At 34.9% G+C, this 27,292-nt stretch overlaps 7 protein-coding genes and 5 long non-coding RNA genes across 13 annotated transcripts; 5 read left to right on the forward strand and 7 right to left on the reverse strand.

Annotated features, from left to right (window-relative positions):
- Nucleotides 1-517: 517 nt before the first annotated feature.
- On the reverse strand, nucleotides 518-3,623 carry AT3G46280 (kinase-like protein). Its single transcript, NM_114496.4, has 6 exons — nucleotides 3,436-3,623; nucleotides 2,799-3,333; nucleotides 1,957-2,465; nucleotides 1,663-1,701; nucleotides 954-1,121; nucleotides 518-861 (listed from the first exon to the last, which is right to left on the reverse strand). Exons 1-6 carry the CDS (start codon nucleotides 3,503-3,505, stop codon nucleotides 767-769), a joined length of 1,416 nt encoding a protein of 471 aa, NP_190213.2. The 5' UTR covers nucleotides 3,506-3,623; the 3' UTR covers nucleotides 518-766.
- Nucleotides 3,624-7,594: 3,971 nt separating this feature from the next.
- HERK1 (hercules receptor kinase 1) lies at nucleotides 7,595-10,980 on the forward strand. The gene is made up of 2 exons (NM_114497.4): nucleotides 7,595-7,955; nucleotides 8,082-10,980. Exon 2 carries the CDS (start codon nucleotides 8,104-8,106, stop codon nucleotides 10,594-10,596), a length of 2,493 nt encoding a protein of 830 aa, NP_190214.1. The 5' UTR covers nucleotides 7,595-7,955; nucleotides 8,082-8,103; the 3' UTR covers nucleotides 10,597-10,980.
- AT3G07375 lies at nucleotides 10,255-10,723 on the reverse strand. The gene has a single exon (NR_141320.1). It is a non-coding gene; the product is annotated as an other RNA (long non-coding RNA).
- AT3G46300 (uncharacterized protein) lies at nucleotides 10,872-11,841 on the reverse strand. Its single transcript, NM_114498.2, has one exon. The coding sequence runs from the start codon at nucleotides 11,537-11,539 to the stop codon at nucleotides 11,114-11,116; it is 426 nt and encodes a 141-aa protein (NP_190215.1). The 5' UTR covers nucleotides 11,540-11,841; the 3' UTR covers nucleotides 10,872-11,113.
- Nucleotides 11,101-12,723, forward strand: AT3G07385. The gene is made up of 2 exons (NR_141321.1): nucleotides 11,101-11,556; nucleotides 12,572-12,723. It is a non-coding gene; the product is annotated as an other RNA (long non-coding RNA).
- AT3G46310 (uncharacterized protein) lies at nucleotides 12,546-12,920 on the reverse strand (the record flags this gene model as incomplete). The annotated part of the gene is made up of 1 exon (NM_114499.1): nucleotides 12,546-12,920. The coding sequence occupies one exon, from the start codon at nucleotides 12,918-12,920 to the stop codon at nucleotides 12,546-12,548; it is 375 nt and encodes a 124-aa protein (NP_190216.1).
- A 1,220-nt stretch (nucleotides 12,921-14,140) lies between these two features.
- Nucleotides 14,141-14,352, forward strand: AT3G07395. Its single transcript, NR_141322.1, has one exon. It is a non-coding gene; the product is annotated as an other RNA (long non-coding RNA).
- Nucleotides 14,353-14,879: 527 nt separating this feature from the next.
- Nucleotides 14,880-15,523, reverse strand: AT3G46320 (Histone superfamily protein). The gene has a single exon (NM_180329.3). It carries the CDS (start codon nucleotides 15,447-15,449, stop codon nucleotides 15,138-15,140), a length of 312 nt encoding a protein of 103 aa, NP_850660.1. The 5' UTR covers nucleotides 15,450-15,523; the 3' UTR covers nucleotides 14,880-15,137.
- Nucleotides 15,524-15,812: 289 nt separating this feature from the next.
- On the reverse strand, nucleotides 15,813-20,164 carry MEE39 (Leucine-rich repeat protein kinase family protein). 2 transcript variants are annotated; one of them, NM_114500.5, is made up of 12 exons: nucleotides 19,892-20,164; nucleotides 19,110-19,647; nucleotides 18,502-18,980; nucleotides 18,242-18,386; nucleotides 18,078-18,149; nucleotides 17,891-17,962; nucleotides 17,730-17,807; nucleotides 17,475-17,626; nucleotides 17,177-17,382; nucleotides 16,927-17,053; nucleotides 16,509-16,767; nucleotides 15,813-16,402 (listed from the first exon to the last, which is right to left on the reverse strand). In NM_114500.5, the coding sequence occupies exons 1-12, from the start codon at nucleotides 19,977-19,979 to the stop codon at nucleotides 15,982-15,984; spliced, it is 2,637 nt and encodes an 878-aa protein (NP_190217.2). In that variant the 5' UTR covers nucleotides 19,980-20,164; the 3' UTR covers nucleotides 15,813-15,981. The 2 variants fall into 2 exon arrangements, with proteins under 2 accessions (NP_190217.2, NP_001326106.1); NM_001339245.1 differs by lacking the exon at nucleotides 17,891-17,962.
- Nucleotides 20,165-20,752: 588 nt separating this feature from the next.
- AT3G07405 lies at nucleotides 20,753-21,404 on the reverse strand. Its single transcript, NR_141323.1, has one exon. It is a non-coding gene; the product is annotated as an other RNA (long non-coding RNA).
- Nucleotides 20,826-21,105, forward strand: AT3G07415. Its single transcript, NR_141324.1, has one exon. It is a non-coding gene; the product is annotated as an other RNA (long non-coding RNA).
- A 348-nt stretch (nucleotides 21,405-21,752) lies between the features above and the next one.
- Nucleotides 21,753-26,992, forward strand: AT3G46340 (Leucine-rich repeat protein kinase family protein; the record flags this gene model as incomplete). The annotated part of the gene is made up of 13 exons (NM_114501.2): nucleotides 21,753-21,843; nucleotides 23,035-23,575; nucleotides 23,656-24,131; nucleotides 24,219-24,363; nucleotides 24,452-24,523; nucleotides 24,596-24,667; nucleotides 24,752-24,829; nucleotides 24,920-25,080; nucleotides 25,160-25,413; nucleotides 25,498-25,624; nucleotides 25,706-25,771; nucleotides 26,162-26,351; nucleotides 26,541-26,992. The coding sequence occupies 13 exons, from the start codon at nucleotides 21,753-21,755 to the stop codon at nucleotides 26,935-26,937; spliced, it is 2,670 nt and encodes an 889-aa protein (NP_190218.1). The 3' UTR covers nucleotides 26,938-26,992.
- Between the last annotated feature and the right edge of the window lie 300 nt (nucleotides 26,993-27,292).

Raw genomic sequence — 27,292 nt, forward strand, 5'->3', positions numbered from 1 at the left:
AACCGATCAGTAATTTAAAAGGAAGATTAATTATGATAACACGAAGATTAGTGGATGGAGAGATTTGCATTTGTTAATTTACTTTAGCATGTGCAACCGAAGATAGTTATAGTGTTTGCCCCAACAAATGACTATAAGATCATTCACATTTGTAGTTATACTTTTCTAAAGTAACTTTCAACATAAAGACCATGATGGTTAATTACACGAATTTTTCTGACTATATCAAGAAATTATTGATCTTGATAATTACAATATTATTGGATCGAAGACTATGATAATTAACGAGTTCATGTAACTTGTAGCACTCTTCCAAAACTAAAAATTTGGATAAGATTTTATATCAGTTGATTCTTCTTTTTTTTTTCTTGTGGGTAGTGTAAAAGAAAAGAGCTATATTGTTTTTTTTTGTAGGAAGAAAACAGCGAGTTTCGAATCAATATCAATCTCTATAATGTCTCCTATCATGTACTATTCTAATATTCTCTTGTAAATAATTAGAATTAGGTCCATCTTGTGTATATAATATATACGTCTGATGTCTACTGAAGACTATATCAGAGCAATAACATATTTTCCAATTCTAAATTTACTGTCACATTATCATGCATCACGTTTTCAAATTATTCTTTCCACTCTTGGTCGGATACAGATAGAAATACAATAGAACTTTTTTACAAACTAAAAGAATCATAAATGTTTGGAAAGAAAAAAACATGAAGAATAATAACACATGGATTGAGCTCTTCAATAACTAGTGTCCATGTCAATGATGTCCATCTTCAACAACATATGAATCAGTCATATCGCTGGCAAATTGCTGTCCAACTAGAGGCGACATCCCTGTGCCTGTTCCATGCTCTTGAAAAATAAATTCAAATTATTACGTACTTGTCATTTATATTCGAATAATTAACATATAGTAATTTATATTTCAATTAACTTAACCATACCTGTGGACGTATTTGGTACAGTACTGTTCGACTGTGACTTAGCATTTTGACGCTTTTTCCAAATAGCTGCAAACGCTGACGCGAGAACTGCAAAGGCGGAGGCGAACGTAACGCCAAGAATGAGTGGTAATTTGTTATTCTTCTTCCCTCCACTGCTTTTTGCCCCACCTAAAGTCGTCATATAAAGGCGTCACGACATGCACAAAAGAAAAACTTTTCTAAACCTTATCTAAAATTTGAAAATTAATTGAGATATATCTAAATTTAGTAATTTATTAAATGTGCTGAGATAAAGTGGCAAAGAATGATCCAATCAAATGATTAAATTTCATATCCTCACTGTTAAATTTTTATGTATATGAACTTAAAAAAAAAAAAAAAAAATCAGTATAATCTCTGCTAGAAAATAATAGATACCATTTACTAAAATAAATTAACAGAAAATATATATATTTAATAATGTATATAAATAAATAGTGTTGTTAAAGAGTACTAAATATCTATGTTATCCATGTAGGTTAGATATATATCCAATATCTTTAGACTTTAGATACATAGTGTACCATTTTTTATTTTCCGAAAATTCTATTTGGTGAGATAATTTTCAATTTGTGATAACTAAAAATCATTAAAAAAAAATTAAAAAACACCAAAGTTAAATAACTTAATAACAATAAAGAGAAATGTATATAGAGATTTGAGTAAAAACCTTTTCCCAAATTTTTTGCTTGTTTCGCTCCTCCAGAACCTTCATTCATTACATTATAAAATGAAAATAATTAGTATCATCCAAAGCATTTCATACTTTAGATTTAATCAAGTTGATTTTTTCTTTCTTTGCATTGAGATCATTCCTTCCTAATTATTGTCCACTAAAATCAACATCAATTTTTCATGTTCGAGTTTGGTTATTTATTTATAACTTGACAAATTATCGTTATTTAATTACTTGAATTAACTATTTATAGTTTTTATGTATTGGTCCAATAATAAATTAACTAACCTTCCGAATCATCCGTACTACCGCCGCCTTGGTCTCCACCGCCGCCTCCACTGTCTGGACTGGTATTACTTATCGAGTACAGCTCCAATCCGTTGATGAGGGGTGGCAAAACGGAGTCATCCGTTGACTGAAAGACTATCTGGGACGCCGATGTGGCCACTACATCTCTCAAAATGAATTGAGTTGCTTTCCCAAAAACCGGTACGATGGGACGCGAACCCACTTGAGTGTTGTCCAAGAAAACGTTGAACGATCGTCTCTGGGTTCGACCTAGACTTTGAGGCTCTGAGAAGTAAAGAACCAAGTATACTGGTACTCCGGTTAGGGGTAGAGTCTGGTCTGAGAGTACTAAGCCGACTCCTGATAATGCCTTTGACATAACAATCTCTGGTGGCTTGTTCGACGCCCCGGTGATGTCTATTGATGGGGCTGAGGTCGTTAGATCGGTCAGTGTGGAGTCTTGGGATCCTAACGCTAACCATACCCTACCGTAGGGGTCTAACGGGTAGCTAAATATATATCAAGAAACCAACAATATGAAAATATATTAATTACGCAATAATATCACATTGAAAGAAAGTTGTCCTTTCTAATTGATACAATTCTATAAATGCAAATTGACGTTATACAAGCTTTTATATTTGAATTAATAAATCTTGTCTAGACGTATAGGGTTAAAACTACATGCCTAATGAAATATTAGCAATGGATTGCAGATAATTTAAAGCTTTAAAGAAAATTAAAGTCAACGAAAAGACATCATATAAAACTTTTAATACTATGATTATTAGATGCATATATTGATTAAAAAATTCTAGTAAAAGCTTTGTGTATCAGTATACCTTATAAGCTCTTTGGCACCGTATGCAATTCTGTCGTGGAGAATGAGACCTTCGTTAGGACCAAGATCGTCGTACATGCCAGTGTCCAAACTATAAACTTCAATGGACGATATAAATGGGTTGTCGGACGGAGACGTACGTAAGAGACAGACGCTGATATTCTTATTCTCCGGAACATATATCACCTCCGAGAAATAGAACGTTTCTTCATCATTTAGCAACGACTCGGTAATTACAATAGAATCACGGTGTTTCCCGTCATAAATCACATCAAAAGATGGCGGCGAGAACTTCGCGTCGTAGTTCTCATAGTAAAACTTCGTCCTCACGAGGGTTTTCTGGCCTTTTGTCACCGGAATGTTGGTGTAGCAGTTGGTTTGACCAGTTGGGAAGTACCGGAGAGTGTTGATTGGCTTTTTGACAACGTCCGGAATCTTCATGGGCTCGCCGTTGGTGACGAAGCCTTTATCTCCGACCCATGTTACATTGTTGGAGTCCACGTAAGATCCGGTTGATCCACAGTCGATGCTTATACCTAACGATAGGCCAAACCAAATAAAAAAAAACGTTTAGTAGACTTAAAATAAAATTTCATTGGGTCATCAAATTAAGAAAAATATTAATGTTTGTAACGTACTTTCTCCTAATGTAACGGTTAGGGCTGAGAGAGAGAAGAGAGTGATGACATAAAGAAGCGCCTCCATCATCAACGAGCTAAATTTAACTTACTTACATGCACACATACGTAATATATAGAAGCAAAAAAGAAAAACAAAATACGCAATAGATAGATGATATAATTAAAGTATATGTTCATATTGTTGACTTGACTTATTGAGATTGCACAGCTCATATAATATTTAGTTGACTTGACTTATTGAGATTCCACAGCTCATATTATATGCATCAGCGTGCATATATCTCGATTTTGGTTTTAGATCATTGTTAATTTCAACAGATTAACCAACTAATCCGTCACATTTAATTGGTTATATATAACAAATTGTTCCCGACCTAATGCTAGCTACGTGAATCTAAAATATTTTGTGAGTACGTACGTATGCCATGTTAGCCTAGTTTATGTAGTAATTTAATAATCAGTTTAGACAATTGTGAATTCATTAAATATAAATATATGAAAATATACGGCACTCATGGATATAGATCCTACTATATGAGTCTAAATCACATCTACCTATCTTTCCTTTTTAGTGGTGTTTACCGTGATTCAATAATTATTGTGTTAAAAATTACTAAAAAAAATATACCTTGTTAAAATATATTCATGCATAAGAATATCATTATAAAAATTCATTGATAAAATAAGTGAAAAATACCTTATATACACAATTACACATTATGTCAGCTTTGTTGTTTGATGTTATATTTCTAAATATTATTGGCCAATTAATATCTTCTAATTAAAATGGTCGATTATTTGAAGGGAACTTGATTATTTAAGAAGAAGAATTGGCACTTGATAGGTTTGTCCAACTCATCATTTGGTTGACTTAGCATAAAGTTGACATATCGAAGTCAATGGCTTTGTTTGTATTCTTATATAGCACATAGACTTTAGAGTAAACGGCTCACGTTCATCCTCTTTTATTTTATAGGTACATTGTATTAGTATAACATACACATGTGTATATTTTAATGAAGTAAACAAAAAAATTCAACATAGTGCGAACAAAGTGGTTGAATAATTTCATGTGTTCCGCCGATCTCTTCGTATGATCAACGTCAGTATTATTCATAGGTTGGAACTGGTGTAGGGCTCAATTGTAAAATTTAAAAATAAACGAGAGGAAGCAAGTGGGATCCAAAGGATGTCTCTCATCCTAATAATCTATCTTTGACATTTGGCCGGCCTCTTGTTAATGCAGAACCAGTTTGTGTTTAAGAATCCGAACTATCTGTTTTATCCACACCAAATGAGACCAGTCCACACGAGGTCTTGTGTTTCTAATATAATGCCAAATTGCACTAGCCTTCTTCGTACTAGTGTTTTACGGTTGATTTTCCAGTGAATATTCATCGTTGGTTAGGTAGTTGTTGCAACAAAACCGGCCAGCCAATTTTCAGTGACTTGAGATTTTGGCTGACTATCATAACGTACGTTGAAATGTATTTTTGATTGTGGTATTTTTGAATTCCTAGCATACCCGGCCCATTATGTTTGTACGTATAGATTTCTCTAGGAATACCAATCGTTTGTCAACGCATGAGTATAGGAAAATTCAGTCAACTATTGATTATTGCATATGATGTTTGTTATATGATGATTGAAAGATCTGACGAGGATGATGGAAGATGAAAGATGCCAAATTTATCATTTAAATTGGAAACAACAAAATTTATATAGCTATATATGTGATAACACAGTTTTTTTCTTGGGATAGTATTCACAAGAAAATTTCACAACGACAAATATTTTGATATTTTGAATAACTTTCCAGGTCGCCCGCGACTAGGCTGATCCATGTTGATGATGATCAACCTGATGAACAACATAAGAATCATTTACGCCAATTTTGTTTGGTCCGCGACTAGGCTGGTCCCTTGTTCGAAACTTAAAACCAAATTAAGTTAGTAGATGCACTTGTTAATGGGCTTCATTTTTGGTTTTGCTTTAGGCAGCTAAATATAACGAGTCGGCCCTGCCTGACTGACTAGGTCAATTGCTCGAATTAAATTTTACAGATTAAAAACAAATATTTTAGGAAGGGTACAAGTGATTTCTAAATTGGATGAGATTTGATTATTTAGGAAGAACAATTCACACTTGAGTTTGTTCCAACTTATTTGATTGAGTGAATTTGATCTAACTTTTTTTGGGGTTGACTCCATGTGGAATGGACATTTTTTAGAGTTAACTGTTTTTGTGTTTGTTATGGGCCCATTTATAGGAATTTGAGAGTAAACGGCTCACGTTTGTTCATTTTGTTTTTGTCTTTTTGACATCACATTCGTCCAAATTTTCAATTGATACGTTAATATATGTCTGTACCATACCAATATAGTCATGATTCATGTATATTCAACGATGTGTGGTTGGAAATTCCATTTGTTCAGCCGATTTGCCCGCAAATCAGCAAAGTCCTAATCATAGGTTGAAATTAGTGTAGGGTTCGGAGGTCGACTAAGAGATACAAAGCTTATGTATTATTGATAGAATGTTTTTCTCAAGTTTTCTTCCTTGTTCTATGATTATTTCTATTAATAATTTTTTCAAGAAAGAGTAACCATGATAAGTGATTTCATGATAGAACCATTTTTTGGCCTTTGATATCGGTGAATTATTCATATAATCTCAACCAAGAGTTTGTAATATTGTTAAGGGGTGAAATTGGGCTTCGCCAATTTCGGCCCAACCCAGTGACTAAAACCCGGGCAGATTCGGCAGGAAAGAATTCGCCTAACTAGTTTAACACCCGACCCGCAAAGATAAACGTTTGGCTGCGCAAAATTTATTTTTGGAAAATCACGTTGTGTGCCTTACAATACGGACGAGTATAAATAAAGAATGGAAAGTTTTGGGAAGGACAACTTTTTGGCACTTGGAGAAAGAACAAGGCAAGTCAACTCGTCAATCGGCAAGTCAGCTCGTCAATCGACAAGTCAGCCCGTCAAGACAGATTAAGCGATCGCGCTCCCAGCTCGTAATTCCTCTTCGCTGAACGCCTCAGCTCGTCAAAATCATCCAAATCCCTCAGTCACGTCATCTCGTTTCGCTTCTCACTTTTCAGCCCGTCGTCATTCAACTTCAAGCCCAGCTCGCGGTTTAGAGACGGATTCTTCACCTTCCCTAGAGATTCACTCGTACTTGTTTAATTCGTGCATTAACAAATATGATAGCCGATAGAATAGTTACCAAAACTTATGCATTTGAGTCATGAAATGAATAACTTTTCTATGTTGGGTTAAAAAGAGAAACCAGTCAAAGCTGCCGACACAAAATGAAAAATATCCAACATATAAAGTAGAAATCTTTCGTTTTTAACTTTCAGCTTTAGATGTGAAGAAGACTAAGATAAAACACTTTACATAGACGTGGGCTAACAATTAGGCTATGGGCTTCCACCAATCTTGGTTACTTATTTAATCCTATATATCATCATTTCCCAAACTTCACTATTGCATCTATCAATTTTTGCCAGCCACTAAAACAAAATTAATATATTTGGTTGCGGTGTCTTGTTAGGCAATAATTCTATTTAAGAATAATGTCACAAGGTGCATTAGTATGATCTTTCATTTCCAAATTAATAAATTATTATCACATGTGTCATGTTCCATATGGTTGTACTTGTATAATGGAGTGGTTAAACTAAATGTTGTCATTGTCTTAAAATCTTGCAAACCCAAAAAGATATGCATAAACATACAAAAACCTTATAATCTTCTACCTTTTGGGCAAAATTTTGACATATAGAACTCAAAAAGTCTATAGCAAAAGACCAAGATTTAGTAAGATTGTTATGTATTAGATTACTTATAATTTTCCTAAAACTAAAGTAAAACAAACACTAGAAAAATATAGATAGACAAAAATTTAATTTATTATTCAAAAGTGAACACAACCCAAAGAGGTTTCCATTAATTCAAGTGCTCTCCTCATCGATATTGTCGAGAATTCTATAATAAAATTTTCAAAATTCACGCAAAAAATTATAATATCATCAAACAAAGACTTTGTTGCAAACCACCACCATAGGAATACACCTGAAATAAAATATCTAACAATTTTAAAGAAAAATATTTATATTTTACTATTTTCGACGAAAAATAAAAAACAGCTTTTTGCCATTGACATATTAAATGCAACGAATAATTTACGATTTTAATCATTTTCTGGAAATTCCTTATTTTCTACTAAAAAAAAATAATACAGCCAGAAAATTCTTTCTTCTTCCTTCTCTCTTGAATAGACCAGAGTTCATTTTTTTGCAGAGTTCACAAAGAATCAAAACTTCTATAACCAATCTGTTCTTCGCGAGATTCTACTCTCTAATACAAGTACAGATTTTGCTATATTTTATACAAAACCCAAAAACTCAAAATCTGAGTTTTTTTTCGGTTACTTGATCTATTCATTACCTGAATCAGCTCCTTTCATGGGACCGTTACTTCTATACTAAATCTCTTGTCTTAAAGGTAAATACTTTTATTGTTTTTTTAGAAAAGTTTCCATCTTTGCTTTGTTTCAAGTTCATGTTATAAAACCCTAATTTCTTGAATCTTGTTGATTGATTCTTTTTCCCCGATCTGTTCCATTTCCAGGTTTATTCTCTATTGGGTCAAAATGGGTATTGAAAAGTTTGAAACTTTCATCTTGATTTCAACGATTTCGATCTTGCTTTGTATCTGCCATGGATTCACACCTGTGGATAATTACTTGATCAACTGTGGATCACCAACCAATGGAACACTAATGGGTCGAATCTTTCTGTCTGATAAGCTCTCTTCGAAGTTACTTACTTCGTCCAAAGAGATTCTCGCAAGCGTAGGCGGTAACTCTGGCTCAGACATTTACCACACGGCAAGAGTCTTCACCGAAGTCTCTAGCTACAAATTCTCGGTCACTCGTGGTCGTCATTGGGTTCGTCTCTATTTCAATCCTTTTGACTACCAAAACTTCAAAATGGGTTCAGCTAAATTCGCGGTTTCTTCACAAAGTCATGTCCTTTTGAGTGATTTCACTGTTACGAGTTCAAAAGTTGTCAAAGAGTACTCTTTGAACGTGACTACTAATGATTTAGTGCTCACCTTTACTCCCTCTAGTGGTTCGTTTGCGTTTGTGAATGCTATCGAGGTTATATCGATTCCAGATACTTTGATTACTGGTAGTCCAAGGTTTGTAGGCAACCCTGCGCAGTTTCCGGATATGTCAATGCAAGGTCTTGAAACCATTCATAGAGTCAACATGGGTGGTCCGCTTGTTGCGTCTAACAACGATACGTTAACGAGAACTTGGGTGCCTGACTCGGAGTTTCTGCTTGAGAAGAATTTAGCTAAGAGTATGTCTAAGTTTTCAACTGTTAACTTTGTTCCAGGTTATGCAACAGAGGACTCTGCTCCAAGAACTGTCTATGGTAGTTGTACTGAGATGAATTCCGCTGATAACCCGAATAGCATTTTCAATGTGACTTGGGAGTTCGATGTTGACCCGGGTTTTCAGTACTATTTCCGCTTTCATTTCTGCGATATCGTTAGCTTGTCGTTAAACCAGCTATATTTCAATCTTTATGTTGACTCAATGGTTGCTGCTACGGATATTGATCTTAGCACTCTTGTGGATAACACTTTGGCTGGTGCATATTCGATGGACTTTGTCACGCAGACGCCAAAGGGTAGTAATAAAGTCCGTGTGAGCATCGGTCCGTCGACTGTTCACACCGATTATCCAAACGCGATTGTGAATGGATTGGAGATTATGAAGATGAATAACTCTAAGGGTCAGTTAAGCACTGGGACATTTGTGCCTGGTAGTAGTTCAAGCAGTAAGAGTAATCTCGGGTTGATTGTAGGTTCAGCCATTGGTTCGTTGCTCGCGGTAGTCTTCTTGGGAAGTTGCTTTGTGTTGTATAAGAAGCGGAAACGTGGCCAAGACGGTCATTCAAAGACTTGGATGCCGTTTTCGATAAATGGAACTTCGATGGGAAGCAAATACTCCAATGGAACTACGCTTACAAGTATAACTACCAATGCCAATTACCGTATTCCCTTTGCAGCGGTTAAAGACGCTACAAATAACTTTGACGAGAGCCGCAACATCGGTGTAGGCGGTTTTGGTAAAGTCTACAAAGGAGAGCTTAATGACGGTACAAAGGTAGCTGTGAAAAGAGGGAACCCAAAATCTCAGCAAGGGCTTGCGGAATTCAGGACAGAAATCGAGATGTTATCTCAGTTTCGTCACCGCCATTTGGTTTCTCTGATCGGTTATTGTGACGAGAACAATGAGATGATACTAATTTACGAGTATATGGAGAATGGAACGGTAAAGAGTCATCTTTATGGCTCAGGTCTACCTAGCTTGACTTGGAAACAACGGCTTGAGATCTGCATTGGTGCAGCTAGAGGCTTGCATTACCTTCACACGGGTGACTCGAAACCGGTCATTCACAGAGACGTGAAATCTGCAAACATATTGCTTGACGAGAACTTCATGGCTAAAGTTGCAGACTTTGGACTGTCCAAGACTGGACCCGAGCTTGATCAGACTCATGTAAGTACTGCTGTCAAAGGAAGTTTTGGTTATCTTGACCCCGAGTACTTCAGAAGGCAACAGCTCACAGATAAATCCGATGTTTATTCCTTCGGAGTTGTTCTCTTCGAGGTTTTATGTGCTAGACCTGTTATAGACCCAACACTTCCAAGAGAGATGGTGAATCTTGCAGAATGGGCTATGAAATGGCAGAAGAAAGGGCAACTGGATCAGATCATCGACCAGTCGCTTCGCGGAAATATCAGACCCGATTCGTTAAGGAAATTTGCGGAAACAGGTGAGAAATGTTTAGCGGATTATGGAGTTGATAGGCCATCTATGGGAGATGTGTTGTGGAATCTTGAATACGCTCTGCAGCTTCAAGAAGCAGTCATTGATGGTGAACCAGAAGATAATAGCACGAATATGATTGGTGAATTACCTCCGCAGATCAATAATTTCAGTCAGGGAGACACTAGTGTTAACGTTCCGGGCACAGCGGGGCGATTCGAGGAATCTAGTATTGATGATCTCTCTGGCGTTTCCATGAGTAAAGTATTCTCACAACTGGTGAAATCTGAAGGAAGATAGTGAAAGATTTGAGCAATGCAGTGCCAAGAAAAGCCAAAGATCTGATCTTTTTGATAGAAACAGAGCAAGCAAAGTATGTAACCAGGAAAAAAGCATCAGGTTATTTTCAGATAGGATCTTTGTCTTTGCTTGATCTGTTTCTACTGCAGATTTTTCATCAGTGATTAAACGGTTACTTTGAAAATTTACCTTATTTTGTTCCTCTCTCCCTTATCCTGAGTTTGTATTTTATTGATGTTCATTTTGAAATTGTCTGAAATTTGTTTGTTCTTTTTACTATATGGATGTTTAACACTCTTGTTGTTTCAATTGTATTGTAAGTTTAGAAGTTAAAACAGAGTTTTTCATGGTTCTTGTTTGGTTTAAGAAACTGTTTGATCTTAATCTATTTCAGTTTTCTTTTTTTGTCTTGGAACAGTATTTGTCCGGTTCCATTGGTTTGTTTCTTTCTTTCACCACGACCAAGTCTTGAACTTTAAAACAATTTCAGAAAACTGTTTTATTATCCTCATAGTGATCAATCAATATTAGTAACCTTAGTAGTGGACGCACAAGACAAACATTTCCGTACTAGTCTGAAAACAAACGTCCTACACGACCATGTTTTGTTATTCCGCATAGCGTTCTTGGCCGCCTTCTTTCTCCCTCCTCCTCCTCGAAAACAACTCTGATTGTGTCTCCGGGTAACTGCTTCGCCATCACCTCCATCACCGTCTTCTTCGTTCTCTTCTGTTGAAAATGTGTAGCTTCTAAGGTACATCTGCCTACAAGATATGCTGTCAACCACCGTGGTGCGATGCTGGCTTCCGTCGTGGTTGATTGACCGTACGAACTCGGCCTCCGCCATCGGCCACTTGTAAAGATTGGCGTAAGTCATAACCGGCCGGACGCAAATGGAGTCTCTTTTGATGTTTACACAATCATCTATGCACTTTGAGGCCATGGTCGCTTTTTTGGAGGGTACTTCTAACTTCTAGTGTGAACTGTTTTCCTTATTTTTTCGTGATGAAGTTGGGTTTAGCTTAAATATATATTCATAGAAAATCCTTATCCATATCATTTCTTACTTTTATTTTGTGATACAAAAATACCAAGTCAGAGAAAAAAGTTGAGAAGTTTTCTCAACTTTTAGCTATGAAAGTTTTCTCAGTAATGTTTCTAAGTTTTTCATAAGAAAAGAAAATAGGATTAATCACAAAGGAGAATTTCTCCAATATCCCTATAATATTTCCTCATATCCCTCATGCATTCTCAAATCTTCTCTATTCCTACTTATATATATCTCGCTCTCATTTTCTGATTTTCTGATTCATTTATGTTGAAAGAAGAATGGTAAAAAATTCACGTAACATGTGTCACATTTCTTCATCTTTATTAAATCGTTTTGTACCTAATCTTTCACTTTATAGAGTCAGCTTTTAGAGTCTTTGAGATGTATATATTTTCAAAGTTAATTAGGTGGTGAACCTTATCTCTCACTCTTAGCAGAAAAAAGGCAGTGTTTCACAAGGAAACTTACTAACACATACAACTCTTAATATTACTTTAGACACTGCTATTCATTCTAAATGTCACAAGATCTTTTGATAGTCACTAATTCTAAAATTTACAAACTGTTCACGGTACCATGATCTCGCATGTGGCATGTTGCTATCTAGCTTGTCTATATTCGGGTTTGTAGTAGGTAGCTCTATCCTCTTTTCTTTTTTTTCTTTTTTTTTGGATTTAAGGAATGAAAACAAGTATGTTTGCACAAAATAAAAATAAATAAATAAATAATTGAAATCCAAAGCACATATATGTATATTAGAAACGGTCCATGTGTATACGAGGGTAATTATGTAGTTAATACCTGATAAAGATGTACAAGTATTCATTGATATTGAAATTCAAAATGATAATATAAAAAAAAAACTCTTATTATTCTTCTCTTTATTGATAAAATTACTTCACTGTTTAAGATCAAACTTATTAGGGCAAGTACAAGACAAACATTTCCATGTGAATCGGACCACAAATCCCTTAAGTGACGCCCTTTTACTCGTCCTCATATCTTTCTTCGCCAACTTCTTCCTCCCTGCTCCTCCGCCACCGTCTTCGTTCTCCTCTTTTCTTGAGAACGTATAGCTCCTAAGATACATTTGCCTACAAGATAAACTTTCCACCGCCGTAGTACGACGCGGACTACCGTCTTGGCTGATAGACTGTACGAACTCTACCTCAGCCATCGGCCACTTGTGAATTTTGGCGTGAGTTCTACCAGGCCGGACACAAATGGCATTGTTTTTGATGTTTACACAATCACCTATGCATTTCGATGCCATGGCCGAATCTCTCCAATGTTTTTTTTTTTTTTTTTGTGAATGTTGGTTTTTGCTAGATAAAATTAACAAGTTGTAGTGTGAGTAATTATGGAGAGAGATTTGTGGTAATAATATATCTTTTTTTATTTTTGGCAACGATTATTATTGACTGAAAAAGTATGACTCAATTAATTAACGTGACTTCCATACTTTCTCCTTAACATGTCATTAAGTAAACAATTGTCTTGTGTATGATAAAGGAAATATTTACATGTGTTTCATCAATATAGTCAAGAATATTTTTTTCATAGTCATTAATAATAATCATAATTTTTGGCATAATAAAGGAAAGATTTGACTGACCAAAAAAAGAAAGAAAATTTTGACAACAAATTTGACTGATTTATAACAAAATTATGTGTAGCTAATTTGAAACATTTCGATTAATGTACCTAATCAGATTACTGAACTTGTTCGGTCAACCCAAAATCCTGCTTACTATATAACCTAATCAGTCGATCCTGAAGATAATAACACATCAACTGATTGTGATAAGAATTAAAACTCATACACATTTTGGCTAATGTAGAAAATATATTCAAGAAGAGCAAAATGGGCTTCGAACCTGATTTTATGATGGTTTGGTTAATTAGTTTGTTTGATTTGGACTAATATAGTAATTTCATACAAATTATTTTGTGACTAATATCCATTTTGCATGATTAGGCCATTGCTTCCGTATTTGTCAATGGACAAAGATGGGCCTAAACGAACCAAGCCATATATCATTTGTGGGCTTAGGCCCATTTATAGGAGAAAAAGTGGGTAATCGTTTTTCTCAAGTCTCGTTCTTTTGTAGCTAGAGAACTTTTTATATTCGTATGAATAACCATCAAATGCGAGCAATTACGGATTAGAAAACCTAAAAAAACCGTCATTTATTTTTAATTTTTCCGTTTAATACCTCTAGTATTTAATTTGGAAAAAAAATACTTTAGTTAATTTTGATTACTTATTAAAACTTTCGTTTTTTTAAAAGTTAGTATAATCTTATCTTCGAGTTTACTAACGGAATTGTTAATTATGGTTAAAACTTAACTCATGTTAATTATGTAAATAAATACGATCGCTTTTCTTGTTTATACGAATATGTTGCTGTAGTCAGATGGTTAAACACTTTATTAATTTTTTCTTGAGCCTGTGTTCGAAACCACCTACCTCTTTTTAAACGTTTTTTTTTTTGCTGTTTTTTTTTCATCTTCTTCCTCGACTCTTCTTCTCAGTTACTCTTTTCACTCAATCACCATATCTATGGTTTCGCTACTCAGCCTTTTTGTCTTTTTTATTCAAGTTTCTGACAGATTTACTTAACAATGGAAGCAATTGAAGAATTAAATAGATTTGGGTTTTGATCTAATCTCCTCAAATTCATCTGGGTTTTTCTAATTTCAATTGAGCCAATACTTATTTTTCTCTCTTCTTTCAATTGAGGTTAAATCCTAGATTTTCTTATTTTTCAATTGTGAAAACTAAAAGAGCGTAATCAGAAATTTCCTCAATTGCAATGCTAAATATCTAGGGTTTACAATAAAAAGATAATGAATTTTGAAGAAGAAACAGTTTTTAGAAAAAAATAAAAATAAAAAAACGTCTTTGGAGGAGGCGCCACTCGAACCCAGACCCAAAAGAAAACTAAATCAATGTTTAACCATTTGACTACGACAACATATTAGTATTGTCAAGAAAAGCGATTGTATATATATTTAATTACCATGATTTAAGTTTTGACCATAGTTAACGATTCCGTTAGGGTAGTTGACGGAAGTTAACTCGGAAGTACAATTATACCAATTTTTTTAAAACCGAAAGTTTTAATAGGCAACCAAAATTAACGAAGGTATTTTTTTCTAAATTAAATACTAAAAGTATTAAACGTCCAAATTAAAAATAAATGGCAGTATTTTTGAGTTTTTTTCCCGTCCACATAATCAACAAATCTCTCCGCTATTATGAACAAACCTCATGTCGTTTCTCTCTTAACAATATGGATTGCAAAGCGTTTTTCCGGTTTAAAATATTATGTTCGTTCACGCAAACGCAAGCCAGTATATCAAAACGCAACCGTGAATATTTATCCGGAACAACATTACAACGCAAACGCGAATACAAATCGATCTGAAATTCCAAAATGAAATCACTAAAGCAAATCCTAGACAACACTCTAAAACACTAAAATCCTCAACCACCGAATCCATAGAGAGTTCTTCCTTGTCTCTTAAGAGCATAAACAACATCCATAGCAGTCACCGTCTTCCTCCGAGCGTGCTCAGTGTAAGTAACGGCGTCACGGATAACATTTTCCAAAAAGATCTTGAGAACGCCACGTGTCTCCTCGTAGATCAAACCACTAATACGTTTAACACCACCTCTACGAGCCAATCTCCGAATCGCCGGTTTAGTGATTCCTTGGATGTTGTCTCTCAGAACCTTCCTATGACGTTTGGCTCCACCTTTGCCCAAACCTTTGCCTCCCTTTCCACGACCTGACATTTTCTAAAGGAACCTGAATTTTTCTTCGGAAACTTTTCGATTTGAAGATTTAATTGAGATTGAGATGATTTGAGAATCTTGTTAAGAGGAGATGTCATTTATATACAAGATGGATCTAATTGATTTGAACCGTCAGATGTGTTTTTAGATCTAACGGTTGCAGATAACGATCCGGGTGAACAATGAGATTACTTATTAGCCGTTGATTTAATTTTATCGACGCTTAATATTGTCGATCCCCGTGATGCCTGTAAGTGAAAGTTTATGAAAATTTCAAATAAGCGCCACGGATTGAGGAATATAGCGCCAAATTCTTTTCACCGTTACTAACGAAATTAAATCATCATAGAACAAAAAAAATCGTTATAACATTTCACATATATATATATATATATATATATTACGAACGGGTAATATTCATATTTAACACAAGTAAATAAAACAAAATTATTTCACAATGGTTAACTAATAACATAAAGTTATACATCGAAAGGTTTGGTTTATGTCACATTAGAGAAGATCCACGTATATACTATCTTGCCTTAGGCTTCACATCAGTATCAAAGGTCACAGTCACATTAAGCTGATCCGAGCTATGACCAGAGTCCATGTTTTGATTATTCCTACTTATCCTCGTGTTTTCAGATGCAAGACACTCTTTAAGATTGATGATTACTTGAGACATGTTTGGTCGTTTGACTGAAGAAGGATTTGCGCATGACATTGCTACTTCAAGAGCTCTCCAGACAGAGTGGGTGTCATAGTTTCCGTGAAGTTTAGGATCCACAATTTGACTAGTATCTCCTTTCTTGATCACAAATGTAACCCATTCTGCTATGTTAGGGTTTTCACGGGTTTGATCAATCACTCGTTGGTTTGTGATAATCTCTAGTAACAAGATCCCGAAACTGTAGACATCACTCTTCTCGGATAACTCACTTGTTAAGTAATATCTGTAAAGGCAAGAAAATGGAGTGTGATTCATATAATTTACATTTCTTTAACCACTGAATAAATGTAACATACTTGAACATGGTGCAAAATGTTTAATATACTTACTCGGGATCAAGATATCCTAGAGTACCGGCAACAACTGTTGAAACTTGAGATTGATCGCCTCCTACTTGAAACGATCTAGACAGTCCAAAATCCGCAATTTTGGCCTTGAATTCTTCATCCAACAATATATTTGTACTTTTGACATCTCTATGCACCATTGCTGGTTTGCATCCAGTATGCAAGTATTCTAATCCTAATGCAGCTTCGATAGCTATTTGCAATCTAGTACCCCAATTTAAAACAGAGCCACCGTGTTTTCCTACATCAAAAGTTTGTAATATCATCATAAAGCTACACTAAGCATTATGTGAAATCGTAGATTTTTTACAGAATACAACCATTAAATCAACCATTTTTTAATTAATTATCTTCATTTGGTAATCCATAAAAGATTCAAATGAGTTATATATGTGTTCACCTGATAAATGTTGATGTAAGTCTCCATTAGACATGTATTCATAGATGAGAGCAAAGTGATCTTGTTCATCACAATATCCAACAAGGTTGACCAAATTTATGTGGTGAACCCTAAGAAGAAGTTCAACCTGGCGGCAATGTAAAGCAAACACACACAGACATACAAACATTGGCTTAACAAAACATAAAATAATTACATTTTGTTTTGCTTAACACTTAATTATATGTGGAACAGTTAAAACATATTGTACCTCTGCCTTAAATTCTTTATAGCCTTGTGCTGATGTTTGGGATAGTAGTTTGACAGCTACTTGCTCTGAGCCATTTAGATCGCCATGATAAACAACACCAAACCCCCCTTCCCCAAGAGGTCTTTGCAAGTTCTTAGTCATTTCCATAACTTCTGAATAAGTAAACCTTTTCTTTTTGGTCTTGATCCACGGTTCAGGTTTATTTCCTACATGTAAAGCAAATGTAAGTATATATAGTTAAAATATAGTAATATATGACTGTTTCTTGATTTAAGAAGTTGTTGTAAATACTCCATACTTGATGACATTTTCTTTTTGAATACAAAAAGGAGGATCACAACAACGATAGCGGCAATGGAAGCGACTGGTGCAACAACCTTTACCGCAACTTTTTTCTTTGGCTTATCTATGCATGTACTAGATAGACAAAGCTCTTTGTTTCCAAGAACACTACATACGAGAAGTTTAAAATATTTGAATTCATATTTCAAGTTGGGAATTGGGATAATGCATGGTTAGTTATAGAGTAAAATCATGTGAGAATCTTTCTTACTTTAACTTTAGCCCCTCCCTTTCTCTATCGCGAAGAGCTTGAGGAATTGCACCACTAAGTTTATTCCCGCTCAAGTTTCTGTCGAAGTAGAGGAAAATTCATGTGTACACAAAAATGATTGTGTGAACGTAATTAGTAGATAAATCGAGAAAATTTATTACATGACCAACAATGATTTCATAGTGGCTAGAAACTCGGGCACTATTCCACTCAAACTGTTATTTGACAAATCCCTGGGATGTGAAAAACAATGAACCCATATATGCTTTGTAATTATATATCAAATATCTGTAGAAAAGAAAAAAATAAACATGCTGCTTTAATTAATCACGTACTAACAATACTTACAAACTTTCTAGATGCGCCAGATTCTGAAAGTTAGACACTATAGTCCCACTCAAGCCACTCGATGATAAATTTCTGGTTATAATAAACAAATTATAAGTTTAGATTATATATAAGCATGATAATTTAGTAATTTTAAAAGTGTGTGTGACATAGTTAAATCTTACAAAGAAATTATTCTTGGTGGTGCAGATATATCTGTGATGTTACAATTCAATCCATCCCACAAGAATTGTTTCGGTACGCATGGATCTCCTTGCCAACTGATTCTACTCAGTCCATAAGTAGTTCTAATGTTTTTGATAGCAACCACTAGCATAAAATTTGATCGATGCGAAAAAAATATTTAATGAATTAGTTTTCATCGATATGGAAGAACTTATAACAAAACAAAATGATAAAATAACTGTCTCTTTTAGTTTGATACCTTCAATTTCATTTGTCTGAGATTGTGGAAGCTGGAGAACTGAGTAAACTTCAAAAGCATTAAGTAGAGGTGGAAGTGTCGATTTTTGGGTTTTTGTTAACTGCATTCGGCAGATACCTCCGTTGCATTGCCTAGGATTTGTTGTAAGCCAGGTCATTATTTCAAGATATTTAGGAGTAACACCTCTAGTGTTAATTGTTTCTCCATTCAATATAATGTCGAATTCTCTAGTGTCATTGGCTTTTAGGACTTGGATCTCCGAGAAGTGCATGTACAAGTAGATTTGATCATCAGGATTCTCCAAACGCCAAACCATTGTCAGTGCTGCATCAAGATTTGTAGGCGTTGCGGCCATCTTAAGAGCAACTTGTGGTGGATCATAGTGATTTTTATTGGACACATTTGAAGTTGTTGAAATTTGATTCCATTCGGGTTGAATATATGGAACCCACGAACGATCATAAACATCTTTCGGGTACCTATCACAACTCACAAATTTTCTCTTAGTATTGGTAACAATAAATTCTTTATCATTTAAATGCATAGATCATGTACATATAATATTTTAAGATATATAGACTAGTTATGATTTGAAGTTGAATACGTACCGAAGAAGAACGGTGGCATTGCTAAGATACATGCGAAAATAATATTTCAAGGAACCAGATTTAGCGATGTAAGTATCATTCGCCAAAGGTCGTAATTCCAAAGCTGATATCATTGGTATAGTTGCCCCTGTCTTAACAAGACAAATTTGCAAAGAGTTTGATCTTGGAATGTGAATGATCTCCTTCACTGTACCATCTGGCACTATTTGCAAATCTATTGTTGTCCACTTATTAGGACCGATATGCATATCGAATTCAGGGCTAACATTAAGCCCGTCAAAATTTCCATAGAAAAATGTAGCTCTAATAAGGTAGTTCCTCCCTTCTTCCACCCTTAGATCATAGCAGTTTCGTATTCCATCTGGAAAGTATCGTAGGGTTGCATACTGTTTTAAATTTTCCGATTCAAGATTTTTCGGGATTCTACCGGTCTTTCCACTTTGGATGAAATTCTCGTCTGATGAGAACTGTATTCCGGTTTCCGATTCTATGTAAGGTGGCTCATTTAGAGGTAAGCCACAATCTAAACTGATAAAACCTGTTCAGAATGAAACATATGAGTGGTGGTCATGCGTGGGTGTATAGCCGGGGGAAAGAGTAACGTACGGTAAAATAAAAGTGGTAAGACTTACTATGGCCGGCTCTATAGAGATGCCTAACGAAAACTTTCTAAAAAGTGATGTTACTAAGTTTGTTCGGGCGAACTAAAAATCATGTTGTATTCTCCTGAGTTATCTTATAGTTTACTAATAATCTTTCTATAGAAACTTAGACGTACATACCTTCTTGATTTTGTCCTTCAGCAAAACGAATGATGAGGAAAACTCCAAACCAAAACAGCGACAGAAAAACCCAACAAAGATTCTTCATGATTCCTCCGATCACAATACACGCAGAAAAGGATCGACACAATTATATACTTACGTTTCACTTATATACTAAATGTAAGGACACACAAATTAAGCTTCTCTAATATGGACACCAATTAAACCAAGCTAAAGTCAACGATATGAGAAAATGAGTGAATATGGAGTTAATAGTTGTTTCAAGAAAACCAAATGAAGGAGTGAGCAATGATGTCTTCTAGTGAAACATCCAACGTCACAAGATTAATATATTTTAAAAGTACGCGAAAAGTCTTCATGCATGCCGTACATGCGTATACGACCAGGTCTTATCACAACCTTGAGTAGAGATTTTGATTGGCACAATCAAATGGATTTGCTAATTCCTTAATTTACAAAACACAACTTGCTTAACTAGACTCTTTTCCATTGAACTTGTCAATCTGCAAAATATTTTGAGGTTTAATATTCATAACCATGACGCATGAAGAAACGTTAAGAGGGAGTTGACTTTCGGGTGGTCATAGACTTGAATATATACCATTTTCAAACATGTAAAAGTTTTTTTGTGATTTTTATGCAAAGGTGTGCGTCAAGTTGTTATCCGAAATCGATCAAATAGTCTACACATTCAATTAGAAAACAGTTTTTGAATGGGATTCCAATCCTAGATCCCATAATCATTCTCTTTTGATTCGATCATCCTCCAAGGATTTGGTTACCCTTTCTAAGCTCTTTGATATGGCGAGAGGAATATTTTTTAGAGAAGCGTTACCTGGCCTAGGTTGATGCCATTACATCTTGTCGACTTGTCGTAGGACCTAGGTCAACGATTACAAAGTGCTTTTAGTTAGCAGTATAGTGAAGTGATCTGACTGTATTGGGGCCTGGGCAATATGTTTGGTCTCTGACTGGATATCACCTTGGTCGAGAGGGCGTGCTCCGCATGTTTATGATGCGGACATCCCCCCGTTACTCCGTACAAGTAGATTAAATTACTTTGTCTGCTTCTGGTGATTTGGAAGTGGTCTCTCTATTGGAAGGTTATGAGAAGTGGTTCTAGGACTTGTCTCCCGAAAACACTATTATACGGGCCGAGCCGCCGAAACAGACGGCATATTTGTATTTTCGGGAGGCCGAGGATTTTGCCATCTTTCTATAGAAAAATCTCGGCCAATTTTCTTGATTGATGTGTTGTAGTGGTCTCGTTTGGTAGGCAGAAAATCACTCTCAAAACAATTAATTTCGAATCCAAGTGCAACATTCAAATGCATATATATGTTAAACCAGTTAAAATGAATATCATCTGGATGTCGCATGCTAACATCCTAATTCATAAACAAGTTAACTTCAATCTTGAACCAAAGTGAAATCGGAGTGGACACCCTCTAGAGTCTAGACAGATTTAAACATCGATCGGAACAATTCAAGTCAACGGAAGGCATATCTCACTTTAAATATTTCGGCACTAGCCGTGTTGGTTGGTAAAATCGACTATCCTCTCCATTGATAGGGTCTTTAAATTTAATGAACAAGTTGAACATTTTCTGACTAATAAACTAATAAATAAAAAATATATTTCCCATTAGAAACTTTCCAAGAAACTTAAATCTACAGTTAAACTTCTATTTGTAGAAACTGACATGTCCTCACGTTTTTTTGAGGATTATTGTCTTGGTACGGCTTTTACTTGAAATGTCTAAAGGAATTGTGTGGCGCCATTGCTTATATAAACTTCATTTATGGTTCAGAACTTGGGACCGTGTCTTTCTTGATTTTGCTTGGAAAGTAAGAGGATATGGAGTTTCCCCATTCGGTTTTGTTGGTCGTACTAATTATTGCAACTTTCGCTATTTCTAACCTTGTTCAAGCTGAAGAAGATCAAGAAGGTATGTATCCACATTATTGAGATATGTTTATAGCGTTTCTATAGCTAGCGGAAATTATAAGATTGTCTTACAACAAAATAAACGAATCTTGAATTTGCATCTTCTACCTAAAGTTGTGAGATTTCAGCCATATTGTAAATTTTATGTTTTGGCCTGAAAATTGTAGAATAATATTTTCTCAAAAAAGTTGTGTAATTCTGTGTTTTATGCTGTAATTTTTCACTAAAACTACAGAATCTTGTTTTTTTTTTGCAAAAATGTGGAATTGAGATTTTCCGCAAAATATGCGTCTTAAGACCAAAAATGTGGTAATATAACGATGATTCTAGGGTTTTGTACAAAAGAACCATCTAACTCATCAAGTTTTAAAATTTTACTTTTTAACTCTGGAGAATAAAGATTAATCATATAAATTCAGAAAAATTACATTAAAATTCTTATAGTATATTATAAACGTTTTCACGGCCACATACATTACTTTAAATTGATACAATTGAACTCCTTGTTGCGTGAGGCTCAATTTTACAAATTTGACGGTAGTGAAATGATTATTTATGATAATAATTGATGGATAACTTATAATATTTTATTCTCATGTATGATTATTTTGATCAACTATCTCTAGAAAGTATTCTGTATAGTTTTTTAAATCACTTAGTGACCAATTGGACAGCAGATCATTAGCATTGGTGGAACAAGAAATATTTGTTACGGGGTTCATAAATTTAATCGTACCAAAAAAAAAAAATTCTTTAGAAATATATTCTGATTCTGTTTTTTTAAATATGTATTGCTATTAGATTTCTTTTCAAAATTAAGAAATTAAGAATAATGTCATTTATTTCTACAAACTCCATAATTGAGCCCTTTTTGAATATAAATTTATATGGGTGAGAATCAAAGTAGTATGAAATATGCATGTTATCATATTTTTTTACAACGTATTTATATATCTAAACTTAGAAGTATAGTCAATGTCTAAAGATAAATCAAAAGAAATTATATATAGAGAGATACAGAAGAAAGAAAAAAACAAAAAAAAACATGAAAATATATGGAAAAATGACCCTATAAAGAAATTGGGTGTTAACTTTACTTGTACTTAAAGACACCATTGTTCCACTAACCAACGCTTTATTTTTCTGTTTGTTTAGTGACCATTATTTGATCTCTTGCATATCTTCTTAATAGGGTTCATCAGTTTGGATTGCGGTTTACCCCCAAATGAAGTGTCACCATATATCGAGCCGTTTACTGGACTACGGTTTTCATCAGACTCAAGCTTTATTCAAAGTGGAAAAATCGGTAAAGTTGATAAAAGTTTTGAGGCCACGACTCTAAAGTCATACATGACGTTGAGATACTTTCCAGATGGAAAACGCAATTGTTACAATCTTATTGTGAAGCAAGGGAAAACTTATATGATTAGAGCTACAGCTCTATATGGAAATTATGACGGTCTTAATATTAGTCCTAAGTTTGATTTATACATTGGCGCTAACTTCTGGACAACACTAGACGCGGGAGAATATTTATCTGGCGTGGTTGAGGAGGTCAATTACATCCCAAGATCAAATTCTTTAGACGTGTGTCTTGTTAAAACAGACACGTCGACGCCATTCTTATCACTCTTGGAACTAAGGCCTCTAGATAATGATTCTTACCTCACTGGTTCGGGTTCCTTGAAAACTTTCAGGCGGTACTATCTTAGTAATTCAGAATCCGTTATCGCGTAAGTCTGCTTTAAGATGATATTGAGTTATTTTTGGTTGTTCCTCGTTGATGAGATTTGTTTTGTTATATGAAGCACAGGTATCCAGAAGACGTCAAGGACAGAATATGGGAACCAACCTTTGATTCAGAATGGAAGCAGATTTGGACCACTCTCAAACCGAACAACTCCAATGGTTATCTTGTGCCGAAGAATGTGCTTATGACCGCAGCAATACCTGCAAATGATAGTGCACCGTTTAGATTTACCGAGGAGCTCGATTCTCCTACTGACGAACTTTACGTGTACCTCCACTTCTCTGAGGTTCAGTCACTACAGGCCAATGAATCTAGAGAGTTTGACATTTTATGGAGTGGAGAAGTTGCGTACGAAGCTTTTATCCCTGAATATCTGAATATCACGACAATTCAAACCAATACTCCAGTTACTTGCCCAGGAGGAAAATGCAACTTAGAGCTAAAAAGAACTAAAAACTCTACTCACCCACCTCTTATCAATGCCATCGAGTTTTACACGGTGGTAAATTTTCCACAGTTGGAAACAAATGAAACTGATGGTACGTTAGTAACCAATGCAAGGTTCATATACATAAAAATATCTCTTATGCTGAATCTAACATATTTATTGTTGTGTTTTATGACAGTTGTTGCTATCAAAGATATCAAAGCAACCTATGAATTGAATAGAATCACATGGCAAGGAGATCCATGCGTCCCACAAAAGTTTATCTGGGAGGGTCTGGATTGCAACAGCAAAGATGCATTAACACTACCAAGAATCACTTCATTGTGAGATATTTAAATAGCACAAACTTTTTATCTTTTTTGTTATAACAAACATTTTCTACCTACATCACACTTATTTTTCTGTAACTAGGAACTTGTCTTCAACCGGCTTAACCGGAAATATTGCAGCTGGAATTCAAAATCTTACCCACCTTGACAAATTGTAAGTATGCATGATAATAATTACCTCGAGTATGTAAGCGAGTAAGCGACTTTTGATTCTTACAAACTTCAGGGATTTGTCAAATAACAATTTGACCGGAGGAGTTCCTGAATTTCTAGCTAGTATGAAGTCTCTGTCATTCATGTAAGTTTCTCATGACATATTTAGTTATAGCATTCCTTTGGGATCATGTTCACCTATATGTATGATATTTTTGTGGTTTCATAGAAACTTGAGCAAGAACAATCTGAATGGTTCAATCCCACAAGCTCTTCTTAAAAGAGAAAAGGATGGACTGAAGTTATCGTAAGAAGAAACTCCACCCATGCATTTTCATTTAAAATCCTTCACCACATGCAGTCAAAATCCTAAACGATCAGTCCCTTTTTTATGTAGTGTTGATGAACAGATTCGGTGTTTTCCTGGTTCATGTGTCATCACTAAGAAGAAATTCCCAGTAATGATTGTTGCATTAGTATCTTCGGCTGTGGTGGTCATTCTAGTGGTACTAGTTCTCATTTTTGTATTTAAGAAGAAAAAGCCATCAAATTTGGAAGGTATTCGCCGAAACTCATACACCATGATCAAATCAATATATATGTGAATATCATTCTTGTACTAAATATTTCTCTACAGATCTACCACCGTCATCAAATACGCCGCGTGAAAACATTACATCTACCAGTATATCTGATACATCGATTGAGACAAAAAGAAAAAGATTCAGTTACTCAGAGGTTATGGAAATGACAAAGAACTTGCAAAGACCACTTGGCGAAGGAGGTTTTGGAGTCGTTTATCATGGTGATATAAATGGTTCATCACAACAAGTAGCCGTTAAACTACTTTCCCAATCATCAACACAAGGCTATAAAGAGTTTAAAGCTGAGGTAAACTCTTCGTAAGTTTATATATGTTAAACTTAAACCAATGTGTTTCATGTGAATTTTTGTTGTTGTTAATTTGGTGTACAGGTCGAACTTTTGTTGAGAGTTCACCACATAAACTTGGTAAGCCTTGTAGGGTATTGTGATGAACGAGATCACTTGGCTCTCATCTATGAATACATGTCGAATAAAGACTTAAAACATCATTTGTCAGGTGAAAGATTGTATAACAGTTACATACATATATTTCTTCTAACAGAAAAAAGCGAATATGTGATTTTACAATCTACTGTAGGAAAACACGGTGGCTCTGTTTTAAAGTGGAATACCCGACTACAAATAGCCGTCGATGCCGCACTAGGTTTGAACTATCCCAAAATAATTACATTCATGTGTTTTTACTATCACAAAATATTTTATGTGGGATTAGTGGGCACAAATGATTGAAATATTAAATGGTACTATATTCTTAGTATTACTATTTTTGTTTGTTTAATTTTGGTCAACTAATTGTTCTTATTGTTAATTAAAGTAAAACTAATGAACGTCTATATGCTCTTATCGTTGCAATAAAGTATTCCACATTTTCATAAACTTTCTATAAGGATGAAAGTATAGTTTTTAAAATTTAGAAGGTTTAGATATTTTTCGTTTAAAACGTTTTTCTTCTGATTCTTACTAAGATTAGTTAAAATAATCACACAATCAGAATTAATACCGAAAGGCTTTTTCCTGATCTGATAAATTAAAGGACTGGAATACTTACATATTGGATGTCGACCATCGATGGTGCATAGAGATGTCAAAAGTACAAATATATTGTTGGACGATCAATTTACTGCTAAAATGGCGGATTTCGGGCTGTCAAGATCTTTCCAACTCGGAGATGAATCTCAGGTTTCAACCGTTGTTGCTGGTACTCCTGGATATCTTGACCCCGAGTAAGTATTTTTCTTTTTTCGAATTATTAAGAGGTTCTGAGCTTAGGTCCTTACAGCCTCTCAAACCGGATACCAGAGATATGGAATGACCTATAATGAAAATGGACACAAAAGTTTTAGAACGTTGTCCTTACTATTAGTGGTACAACCAACACATATTAATTGTACCTCATATTCTTGCCTCTCCAGATATTACAGAACAGGTCGGTTAGCTGAAATGAGCGATGTCTACAGTTTTGGAATTGTGTTATTGGAGATAATAACAAACCAACGTGTGATTGACCCAGCCCGAGAAAAATCTCACATAACAGAATGGACAGCATTTATGCTTAATAGAGGAGATATTACAAGAATCATGGATCCTAACCTTCAAGGAGATTATAACTCTCGTTCTGTCTGGAGAGCTCTTGAATTAGCAATGATGTGCGCTAACCCTTCATCAGAAAAACGACCGAGCATGTCCCAAGTTGTTATCGAGCTAAAAGAGTGTATACGTTCTGAAAATAAAACTCAAGGCATGGATTCTCATAGTTCCTTTGAACAAAGCATGAGTTTTGATACCAAAGCTGTCCCTAGTGCAAGGTAGTATTGGCAAAGAAGTCTTACTGCGTCGATCAATTTCTGAGTGTGGTATTCTTCTTTGGTAAGATAAGTGCTTTAATTTTTGTTTGAGACAACTAAACATGAGAGGAAAATTGTAACACTCTTTTAATCTTGTGTTCTACCTTGTATGATATTTTGTGGTTTGAAACTGTGCGTAGTAACTTGCCATATTGGTAGGATAATTCTTCTTGAGAATGAAAAGCAGATCCACTAATGAATATATGGCCATAGAAGCAATTATAAGACAATTGCCACTTGAAACTTGTCCATTGATGCTTTTGTGCATGATGAACAAGAGTGACCACACAAGATGGTAGGATAATCTAATAACCTGTTAA

This window comes from Arabidopsis thaliana, chromosome 3 (genome assembly GCF_000001735.4).
Source record: "Arabidopsis thaliana chromosome 3, partial sequence".
Lineage (NCBI taxonomy): Eukaryota > Viridiplantae > Streptophyta > Magnoliopsida > Brassicales > Brassicaceae > Arabidopsis > Arabidopsis thaliana.